Source organism: Hoplias malabaricus, chromosome 18 (assembly GCF_029633855.1).
Source record: "Hoplias malabaricus isolate fHopMal1 chromosome 18, fHopMal1.hap1, whole genome shotgun sequence".
Taxonomy (NCBI): domain Eukaryota; kingdom Metazoa; phylum Chordata; class Actinopteri; order Characiformes; family Erythrinidae; genus Hoplias; species Hoplias malabaricus.
The window spans coordinates 8,849,973-8,861,856 of NC_089817.1; the positions used below are offsets into that span (position 1 = coordinate 8,849,973).

An 11,884-nucleotide genomic window follows, 5' to 3' on the forward strand; every position below is an offset into this window, starting at 1 on the left:
GTGGTGATGACTTTAAAGAAGCAGGACACCCATACGTTACTTTGTTCTGTTTATTTATATACTCTCTGCTCATCTGAATGGGATATGTCCAAGAAAAAAACTACTGCCTAAAAACTAACTTAAATTGAGTGGTATCTCTATTGCCTCATCTTCATTCAGTATGTGAGGATATATGAGTATGTAGTTGGTACCATTCTCCATTTATTCATCCTGCAAATTGATGGGATGTTTTTTTTTTTTTACCTTATGACATTGGCTTCCTGAATTTGCCCGATGGAAAGAACCTTTGGAACGCAGAAACGCCCAGCTTTGGCAGTGACTGATATTTGCACTTCACACATTCTAGTATATTTTAAATAACAAAGAAAAAAAACATGCATATGTTAAAAGATCAGGAAACTTGAATTTCACTGGCCAGGGGACTTTAAATCACTTTGGAATCACAATGTTCAGAAGGAACACAACCTGAACACAGCACCAGTCCTTCACAAGGCACCCACCCAGTCCCTTCTGTGTACAATTTCACGTATTCACCCAATCACTCAGACCCGTGGGCAATATTGCACAGCCAATCCACCTATGTGTTTCTGGGTTGTAGCCAATGTAACCCTAACCCAGAATGCTGAGTCCCTACAGTGACATCTGCAGAGCCACCGTGCTGCCCCTAGACAGATATTGTTCAAACAATTTAAATTATTTAAGTTAAACTATCTCAAGGCATACAGCACCACAGTGTGTCTTTGTAAAGAAATCATACAATATTTCATTAATATTTTAAAATAACATTTTTGTATTCCAAATAATCATTTGTTACGTTATTATTATTAATAATATATCTATTTATTTAAGCTATTTTGTCACGGATCTAGAAGGACGTCGATGTTATCGTCACACGTAAGTGTCTCTCCAGCGCCCCCTCAGGCAACTGTGTGTAAGTTCAGCATCTCCATCATATTCCATCTTCCCGAGCTCCACGCAGTAACTCCGGCTCTCTCTCTCTCTTGTGGATAGCAGCCTTCTGGTTCGTCTGTAACTCGTGTTAAAGAGGCCTGTAGACCTGCTTTTTTTCGCCGGAAATATGGTGTCTTTCCCGGACGGTGATCTCCGCGGTGCGGCTGGCCGCTGCGAGCCTGACGGAGCCGAAAGCCAGGAGACGCGGGTCGAGTCGGTGGAGGATGGGGCGCAGGTCCGAGGCCGCTCGCCGATGGTGTGGAGGAACGTGGTGCTGATGGCGCTGCTGCACGCCGCCGCGGTGTACGCGCTCATACTCATCCCCAGGGCACATCACTTCACCTGGATCTGGGGTGAGTATCTGAAGCGAACACAAAAACTAAACCCCGTCTCTTGTGACGTGTCCTAAGAACTGGTTGGGGTTTATTCTGGGTTGTTTTGGTTAGTGGTGGTGCAGCATAGACGTCTAGTTGAAGCAAGGACTTTTGTTTTTCCCGGTGTTAAAAATAATGGCGCCAGTGCTGTTTATGGAGAAAGCCCATAGAACAAGCAAAAAAGTACTTGGGTTATTTACCTCAGGGTTAACGCTAATACCTGAACAGTCTTAGTTTGTTGTATCTGAGCGTTAAATACACCCTTTAAATCAGCAAAGTATACGAAGAAAAGCATATTATAACAGTGCTATGCGGGGTGAACTGTTAGACCGTTATTTACACAGAGGCCTACTAAATAATTTTTAGAAATATAATGCTAGCAACATTACTAGCATAATTAAGCTAATAATAAAAAAAACATATTTCTGGCCCTGTGATTAGAGATTCAAAATTAACTAATTATTATTATTATTATTATTTTTACAGTATTTCCAAATTTCCAAATAGGTTTTTATTGTTATTACTGTTGTTATTATTACTACTATTATTATAGCCTTCTTATATAAAACCCTGTTGTTTTCTGGTCATATTTATCCCCGGGATGACTCCCCCAGCAGTTCAACTGCAGCAACTAAATGTACTGTATTTTTAATTATTGTCAGTTCTGCCACTGCCATTTGATATTTGACCTTAAAATAGTTCCATCACAACAGTTAGCACCCAGAGTGACAGTTAATGAGAGTCATTGATGTCAGAGACATCAGGTGTGTGTGTGTGTGTGTCTGTGTGTGAGAGAGAGAGAGAGAGAGAGAGAGAGAGAGAGCGAGAGAGAGAGAGAGAGCGAGAGAGAGAGCGAGCGAGTACGTGCATGAATGCATGTGTGCTAACACCAAATCCCACATTAGGCAACTTATATAGCAGGAGTCCAGTTTCTATGGAAACACGGGCCTTGTAAGACAGAGCACATAAACACCTTCCTCACCCCAAACCCAATCTTTTAGGACCTCAGGATGTGAGACCTAGTCGGGATGGGGTACAACCATTATCCTCTTGCACACATCTGATGCAGATATACCGTCATTTATGGAATGTCAATCCCGGACTGGCCAATGTGGATTAGCAGTACTGAGCAATAATGTTTATTGCAAATACAAATAGATCAAGGTGAATAAACAGGAGGAGCCATAGGGCCGGGCCGCATTATACTGTCAGTATTATGTCCTTGTCATGATAACTAACAGCACACTTTGACACTTTTTCTTGTGGATATTGTCAAAGAGCCCCTCCAGTGAAAATCATGAATGAGCTAAGCAGTCAGTGACATGGCTGAGCATTTCCACTACAAAACAGTGGTTTTTCACAGTCTTAAACTAGCAGATTCAGACAGCCAGGGTTTAAAACATGGTAATCCTAAGGAACCGATCCCTTTAACTTGAAGTGTGTGGATATAATGCAAGCAACACAGAAGTAATGGGGAGAGACAGGGACTAATTGTGTGTACTAAAAGTATATGTAGAGTTATATCTAAGCTATTTTAAGGCATTTTTGCCTTTGAAATTAATTCTAAAAAATTTAATCCTCAGCACAGATGAGTTTTTGAAGATTTAATTGTTAATCAAAGGCGGACATTAAGGAACACTGGCAAATTGCATGTATTGTTTTCAACAAGGACATAACGTGCTGATGAACTGTACTCACTGTCGCATATTACACGAGGTTAGTCTACAGCCATTTATTTTCTTTGGCTGTATTGGTAAAATGTGACACTATTAAGGCTTTGTATCTCTAATTCTAATTTTATAAATCCCAGTGCCTAAGGATCAGGGAATATGTACTTAAAAACATTGGACATTAGTGTGGGCCCACAGTTCTAATCCAGGCAGTAGGTTAGAACCACCTCATAGCTACAAGGAGCAGTCGGAAAACTGGAGTATTTTTGCACCTGGAGTAGAATCAGTGTTCCAAGCCATTGTGTTATGTTTTTTTTCCAGCGTACGGGTGTTTCATGGTGACAGCTCTTGGAATTACAGCAGGAGCTCATCGTTTATGGAGTCACAGATCATACAAAGCCAAAATGCCTCTGAGGATCTTCCTGGCTGCTGCCAACTCCATGGCCTTCCAGGTGAGTGGGGGAACACTTAACTTTTAAATTTGACCTTTAGCCATTAATACATCTCTAAGCCATTCATTTATGGCAAAGTTAACAACATACTAGTCTCATAGTTACATAGACACACAATGCAATACATTAACATTGTGTACTTACTGACGTATATTGACAGCTTCAAATCAAATTCAGATTGTTCTGATGTCAAAACATTTTTACATTTATTGTGATTGAAAGATTGAAAGTGACAACTGTTGCAAGAAACTTAAGTAAATCTGCTCCAGAAAATGGAATGTATACCTTGTGAACATCAGAATGTAATTTGAGTAATTTTTAATTAACTTATTTTGTGTGCACTAGACCTTTGATCTCATGGTTTATACGGCAACAGTTGCCTTGTAATTAATTGCCTTGTTATTACTTAAAGAGGCTGTTTCCCATTTCTAAAAACTACATTGATTGACAGCTGGCTCTGTTGTGAGAGCCCAGAAGAGTAATTCTTCCTAATAATGATTCAAATTTAATGTGTAATCTGTGAACTTTTTTTCACCTGGCCAACTGATAAAAATGAACAACCTCCAGCGTCCAGTAAATGGTGTCTATTAAAAACACAGTCTGCTTAGGTTAATGACATTATAATAAGGGCACACTTCATAAGACCTTTAGGAATTAAGTATTATTTTAATTTCACCTTAATAAACTTGAATTATCTGAAGGCAGAAGGGCATGGATTTAAAGTAGTGTTCAGAACTGATTCAGGATCCTTCATTAGTGCTAATTATAGGGAGAAATTAACATTAAAATTATTCCATGGCTTTTATCATTGCATCTATTGCACAAAACTTACAATTGGACACCATGTAATTGACAGTTCACATAGGGTCTGTCCCAAGACCTGGTGAGCCGTCTATGTAGAGAGCATTGTACATCATAGTGTGCAGGCTCCTGACCTGTACACTGTACCAGTTATTAGAGTCGTTATATATGCTGCCTACTGAGATACCTTAATCTGGCAGAATTTTAAGGCAGCAGTGAACTAAAAATAAATAAATACGTGTTCTCCCTGTGTCCGCGTGGGTTTCCTCCGGGTGCTCCGGTTTCCTCCCACAGTCCAAAAACACACGTCAGTAGGTGGATTGGCGACTCAAAAGTGTCCGTAGGTGTGAGTGTGTGAGTGAATGTGTGTGTGTCTGTGTTGCCCTGTGAAGGACTGGCGCCCCCTCCAGGGTGTATTTCCGCCTTGCGCCCAATGATTCCAGGTAGGCTCTGGACCCACCGCGACCCTGAATTGGATAAGTGTTACAGATAATGAATGAATCAATGAATGAATGAATAAATACAAATATTTAAACAGAGGGGGTAGAGTAGCCTTAAATCAAACTTTAAAAAGTACTGTTACATAAGTTAAAGATTGACTTAAATAAAAATAAATGTAGCCTCTCAAAAAGTTTGTTAAAAAATGACTAATATCTTAACATTGGTCTTAAACAACAATCCATAGGGAGGAGCTAGATCTCATTCCCCTCCCTCATTATATTTTCACTGGATTAAACCAAACACACCAACATTTATCCAATTTTCAGTTCATTCACAATGAATTTCACGTTCTCCAGAGGGTTTGAAAATCAACATTGTGACCCAATCACAGGGCAGTGCAGGGTCTGAGTCACTACTCTGTATTTCCGCATGTGATCATGTGTGTCATTTTCTTTTCAGAATGATATCTTTGAGTGGTCAAGAGACCACAGAGCCCATCACAAGTTCTCAGAGACAGACGCTGACCCCCACAACGCCACGCGAGGCTTCTTCTTCGCACACATAGGCTGGCTGTTTGTGCGCAAACACAAGGATGTTATTGAGAAGGGCAAGAAGCTGGACGTCAGTGACCTGTTGGCTGACCCCGTTGTTATGTTCCAGAGGAAGTAGGTCCATCTTGCCATATCACTGTGTACAGTTTTGTGAGGTTTGCAGGATATTGCAAAAAAAAATTGATCATTACTGCAATGTTTGTGTTGGTAATTCGGCTTTCACAGACTGCTATAAGCAATCACACTGGTGTGTGTTACTAGCCGCCTGCCCGATCTCATATATACACCAGATCAGTGTTGTGGGATTTACAAGGCCAGTATAATAGGAAACTGTAATTGTCCTCTATTTTCTAAATATACCGTTGTTTCCTCAGTACATACGTTCCATAGATGGAAAATATCATATACATCATCGTCATCTTCTGTTACTGCTTCGTCCTGTTCAGGGCTGCTGTGAGTCCAGAGCAGTGACACATTCCAGACAGGGTGCCAGTCCATCACAGGGTATCCATTTTTGTTGTGAGCTTATGATATTGACACATTTACACTCAATGTTTCTACACTCAATGTCCATTCCTTTAATGGTCACTTTGGTCAGGATGGACAGGAGCCCCAAGGGAACACCACACAGTGGGTGGTTGATCATTCTCGGCTCTGCACCAATTGAAGAACTACAAAGTGCTCCTGTGGTGAGTGGAGCTGAATAACGGACACTGAGTGTAGAAACAAGGATGTGGTGAAAATGTTATGGTTAATCGGTGTACAGTACCAGTCAACATTTTCATATTAAAGCTATTCACTGTATAGAACTGTGTACCAGCCCATACCTCTGCACAACCCAAGTTATGGTCTTAAACACATTAAGAAAGCGGGCAGTTCTACTAATTAACTCTTGACGAGGCCACAGCTGTTCACTGAAAACCATTCCAGGTGATGAGCTCATGAAGCTGATTGAGAGAACGACAGGAGTGTGCAAAGCTGTCATCAAAGCAAAAGGGTGCTACTTTTATTTACCACCCAATTCCATATGTGTCCCTTCATAGTTTTAATGTCTTCCATATTCAATGTAGCAAATTTACAATGTATAATATGAAAAAAACGTCAAATGAGAAGATGTCCAAACTTTTGACTGGTTCTGTATATTCAGCTTATAACAATCTCTTCCATTTACATAGAAGTTACAATAAGTGTTTCCGTGTGCAGTGCTTTTAATGGAGGATCAATAAATAGCAGCCAGTCAGTCGGAATATAGAAATATAAACCCATAGTAATTGATTTTTGTAGCATTTAGATTTTTGATTCAAGTAAAGCTTTCAGAAATGGTTTGATTTATTTTTAATGCCAGACACAGAGAACTGTTCATTTTTCCTTGGTTCTTCTGCATGTGCACAGCCTGCATATAATATGAATCTGTTCTAGCATAGATTGGTTTTGATCCATCAGCCTTTGTGTTATGGGCCCACCACAATTTCCCCTGCACATTTTCACTGCTCCTACAACCCAGGTGGGCCCCACAATCTCTGGTATAGGAGGCCAGTGCCTTATCCATTATTATACCAATAGACATCTTTTTTAGGTTTGTATTGTCATTCATAGCGCAACAGCTTAGTTTGACATTTACTCGTGTGGCACTGCCTTCCTCGCACAATACAAAAGGATTTAGCAGAGGTTGGTTTTATTCCATCGACCTCTGGGTTATGGGCCCACCGGCCTCCGTGCACCGCTCTGCTGACAGGACTCCTCGAAATCAAATTCCGTGATGTCTAAAGAGCTTAGGTGGGATGTTCTCTTGGTTAAAGCAGTGAAAACAAGCATTGTTCAGTTGGGTTTTTTCATGGACCCTTTAAATTATTAGCATCATCCAACAGCAAAGACTGATCATATTAAATCACCAGTATGGACTCATATATTGTAAAACACTCACAGTAGTCACATTATGGGATTTTACATATGTATCTCATTTGAATTATTTTGCTTTATTAGTACCTGGTTTTTGTGCTGAAAAGTAAAGATGGTACACATCGTGTTGATAAATCATTCATTCATTATCTGTAAGCGCTTATCCAATTCAGGGTCGCGGTGGGTCCAGAGCCTACCTGGAATCATTGGGCGCAAGGCGGGAATACACCCTGGAGGGGGCGCCAGTCCTTCACAGGGCAACACATACACACACACACCTACGGACACTTTTTTTGAGTCGCCAATCCACCTACCAACGTGTGTTTTTGGACTGTGGGAGGAAACCGGAGCACCCGGAGAAAACCCACGCGGACACAGGGAGAACACACCACACTCCTCACAGACAGTCACCCGGAGGAAACCCACACGGACACAGGGAGAACACACCACACTCCTCACAGACAGTCACCCGGAGGAAACCCACGCGGACACAGGGAGAACACACCACACTCCTCACAGACAGTCACCCGGAGGAAACCCATGCGGACACAGGGAAAACACACCACACTCCTCACAGACAGTCACCCGGAGCGAGAATCGAACCCTCAACCTCCAGGCTCCTGGAGCTGTGCGACTGCGACACTACCTGCTGCACCACCGTGCCACCCGTTGATAAATCAACATTTCTTAATATATTTAAGAAATAATTTATATGAGGAGTTATATTTAGGAGGACAGCTCATATATTTTAACAACCGATGTCATTTGTTTTGTTCAGGTATTACAAAATCTCTGTAGTGGTGATGTGCTTCCTCCTGCCCACCGTGGTGCCATGGTATTTCTGGGGAGAAAGTATGTGGAACTCATACTTTCTGGCCTCTATCCTCCGCTACACCATATCTCTCAATGTGACTTGGTTGGTCAACAGTGCTGCTCATATGTACGGAAACCGACCCTACGACTGCACCATCAACCCCCGGGAAAACCGCTTTGTCACCTTTGGAGCCATTGGTATTTTCTGGAATTTCATCTTTTTTTAATGTAATGGATCTAATATAGGATGTAGTCCTTGGTTTAACATTATAGGGGTTAATCAGTTTTGTTCCTTGCATTCTGTTCCACAGGGGAAGGCTTCCACAACTTCCATCACACTTTTCCCTTCGATTACTCAGCCAGCGAATTTGGCCTCCGCTACAACCCCACCACGTGCTTCATTGACCTCATGTGCTGGCTCGGCCTCGCAAGCAACCGGAAAAAAGCCACGCCGGAGATGATCAAGGCTCGGAAGCTAAGGACAGGTGATGGGAGCGCTTGAGGAGACAAAAACATCGCCACAGCGCATCTAATGAAAATGGCAGTGAGGAGAGGTGGTGACAAGATGGGTTGATTTTTAGTATATACTCGTATATATTAACTTATTTACTTCTCTACATTCGCATAATGTATTTTTAGCAGGCTAATCATTGTGACAGGTTAGATTTAGGTGAAACAGACAGATATTTTTGGCTTTCTGTTTCACTGTAGGGTTTTATTGTGAGCATATGTTTTGTTGCCTGTTATTTATAATTCAGTGATCACTTATTATAAATCATGTTTTTTTTTTTGCGATCAGTGTAACTTTGGTGTTTTACAAAGCATCAGTATCATTTGTAGCATACATCAAAGAGTGCGTTTACTACTTTAAATGATCAAATAGTTGTTTTACATTGCCCAGTAATACCCTGAGATGAGGAAGCCTAATGTATGTTTCACCACGATTGATCTGCCCTAGGGAGGGCTTGCCTTAAATTTGCTGCTTTTGTAAATTAGTCTCAATACCAGAGCACTTTAACGAAAGGACGTCCATGTTGTGCACATTTTTTTAGAAAATACATGGCCTAATTAATACCACATGATCCCAAATTATTTGCACTTTAGCCCTCTAAACGCACATTTGAAAGAGAGCAAAATTTCACGCAAAAAGCCCGACCAAAATTAATGCTATACATTCTGGTTCTAAACTTGAATGAATGAATAACTGCTACCTAAATTATTAAATCCAGGAGAGCAACAAAAAGATGTATTTGAGTCCATGCTAGCCATTTTATACTTGATTTGTATGTAGATGTTGGTCATTTTATTGACATGTACTTACCATTGTGTCTGTCTGTGTATGAGTTACATTTATAGACGTATGGTAGAGAGCTTGGACGTGTTGGAGGCATGGGAAATTAGGAAAATAGAGATTTGATTGGAGTCTTTAGTGTAGAGAGCTTTGTTTTAACTGTTCGCAGAATGCTTTGATGGGTTCGTAGTATGTAGATGCTGTTAAATGCACTGTTGTACGGTTATATAGCGATGTTGCTCTGTGTATGTGAATGCATGTAACTTTTGCTGTCTTTAACAAATGATACACAAATGATATGTTACACCCTGCAAGCCCCTTTGTTTTCCATATTTAAGAGTATTTGCTTTGCAGCACAGCTACGCACCGACCACACCGGGTCACTCTTCCAGACACAAATGGATCAAGGCTGTAAGTCTATATCAGTTCCATTTATTCGTTAATTATTTAGTTGAGTCTCAGAGATCTTATCTTGGTGTGGCTCAGGAGAATCAGGCATAAAATGTTTTGGTTCTGGGTATGACTCCCACCAATCCCACTGTTCTTTCTTGATATCCAAACCCAGTACGGATTCAGTCACGCGTCGTTTACAATATGCATGCACCAAAATTCCAGCCACCAAAAATTCTTGCCAAAAATTAACTGAGAATTTTTTCTTTTACTATTTTTAGCTTGAGAAATGAGGAAAAAGACAAAAAAAAAAAAGATCTAGGCCCACACCAAAGTGTCAATGATAAATTCAAAGCATTTTAATGGTCTGTTTTGGACGTTTCCAAACAGTTTGCACAGCGGTGGCTCAGTGAAATTGTTGTCTCTGTTGAACTATGCTACAGTTTCTGTGAGGAGCTTTAGACAAATGATATATAATATCTGTTATGAATATGAAGGGATACAAGACCCAAAGACAAGACCCAAGACCCTTCACAAACGGTTTATAGAGCCCTGGTACATATTCAGTCTATTTGAAAAACCAAGTATCGGCGCAAAACCTTCCCTACAAAGCTTAGTCTAAATGCTTTTATGATTTTATCCTGGAGATGTTTGTTTGGATGATGTGAAGTGAGCAAAAGACCCAGTGATTGTCATTGATTTTAACAATTGAATTACCCTGTGCATACAACTACACATGGGTCACGCAGTACACATTCAGTCAATATGCTGGCACCTCCTATTGAATTATTGTGCTTCTGTCTCCATGTGCAGAAAGTCTTCAGATGATTTCAGAGAGCCATGTGTATGAGGGAGGCTCAGCTGGATGCTCAGTGTTTTCTCATTTGAGCATTTGAGCAGTGGCTATTCACTCAGGCACTGGAGCGTAAGATCTAGGCTAATGTCCTTCTTAGCAAAATGCAGCTGCAAATTTTGACCAACAAACTGAGGCCAACGTCACATTTCAAATCTCTGTTAACGGAGAGGTGTAGCCTTGGAGTAATATGAGATGGACCTTTTAGAAGCTGTTTTAAAACTAGAGTTCCTAATATGAGTTCTCTTAAATGCTATGCTCAGTGATTCGTGTGCTTGCTATTGTGGATCTGTGATTTTCAATTGCACATGCTGTCTTCACCAGAGCTATACAGATAATACAGTGCATTAAGAACTGAGCTTGTTAAACATTTATCAGCCGTCTTTGTAAAGAGTGATATTGGTAGGAAAACAAACCAGATCAAATGTACCACACAGAGTGGGGTTCTTCAGCATGTCAGAAGATGAACATCATAATGGTGACAGTCAGCTGATCAAACCTCATCAAAACATGGGATGGATTACAATATGCTACAACTCACTGGTCAATGCATTGCTAAAAGTTAACATTGGATCATTTGTACATCCGATAGGTAAACTATGACATACAGGTGCTGTTATTAAAGAAGTAGCATTCTACTGCACAGATATTAATGATTATATGTGGAGATGTTTCAGTTTAATAAGTGCTCAATAAACATAAACGCTACCATTGTTTTTTTGTGATTAATCAATCATACACAGTTTTACAAGATCAAAACTGGATCAGAAACACTGCCCAGCTCATCTCAAATGGGGCTTGGAGGATTTACACCACTGTAACATGCACTTGGCATTGAGCACTGTGACTTTAGGCTACTGTATGACGGTAGCAATCTATTGTTCAGTGCTTGCCTACGGAGATTGCCATGTGTGGCCAGATAAATACATACATATAAATACAGATAGAGCTGGTGCATTCCTGCCTGGTAACCAGTGGTTCCGGACCTGGACGCTTCATTACCTTGAACAAAATGAAGCACTACTCCAAGAGTTACATAGTTCAGTTTCTGCAGTGCTGGGCCCGGAATAGAGTTCTATTACAGGTCAGTGAAACATCAAATCAATTTCGATGCTGTCGTTTCAAGGTAAAAATACTACCTGGTGTTTCTTTAAATTCATCCATCCATTATCTGTAACCCTTATCCATTTCAGGGTCGCGGTGGGTCCAGAGCCTACCTGGAATCATTAGGCGCAAGGCAGGAATACACCCTGGAGGGGGCGCCAGTCCTTCACAGGGCGACACACACACTCACACCTACGGACACTTTTGAGTCGCCAATCCACCTACCAACATGTGTTTTTGCACTGTGGGAGGAAACCGGAGCACCCGGAGGAAACCCACGCAGACACAGGGAGA

General features: G+C 41.0%; 1 protein-coding gene across 1 annotated transcript; it reads left to right on the forward strand.

The window, feature by feature from the left end:
- Positions 1-959: 959 nt before the first annotated feature.
- On the forward strand, positions 960-10,139 carry LOC136674559 (stearoyl-CoA desaturase 5-like). The gene is made up of 5 exons (XM_066650602.1): positions 960-1,304; positions 3,317-3,447; positions 5,149-5,354; positions 7,918-8,150; positions 8,264-10,139. The coding sequence occupies exons 1-5, from the start codon at positions 1,079-1,081 to the stop codon at positions 8,452-8,454; spliced, it is 987 nt and encodes a 328-aa protein (XP_066506699.1). The 5' UTR covers positions 960-1,078; the 3' UTR covers positions 8,455-10,139.
- The last annotated feature ends 1,745 nt before the right edge of the window (positions 10,140-11,884 follow it).

Coding starts and splice junctions, on each gene's coding strand:
- LOC136674559 (XM_066650602.1), top strand. CDS start 1,079: ATGGTGTCTTTCCCGGACGGTGATCTCCGCGGTGCGGCTGGCCGCTGC. Junction 1,305..3,316: donor TCACTTCACCTGGATCTGGG/GTGAGTATCTGA, acceptor TTTTTTTTCCAG/CGTACGGGTGTTTCATGGTG. Junction 5,355..7,917: donor GTTGTTATGTTCCAGAGGAA/GTAGGTCCATCT, acceptor TGTTTTGTTCAG/GTATTACAAAATCTCTGTAG.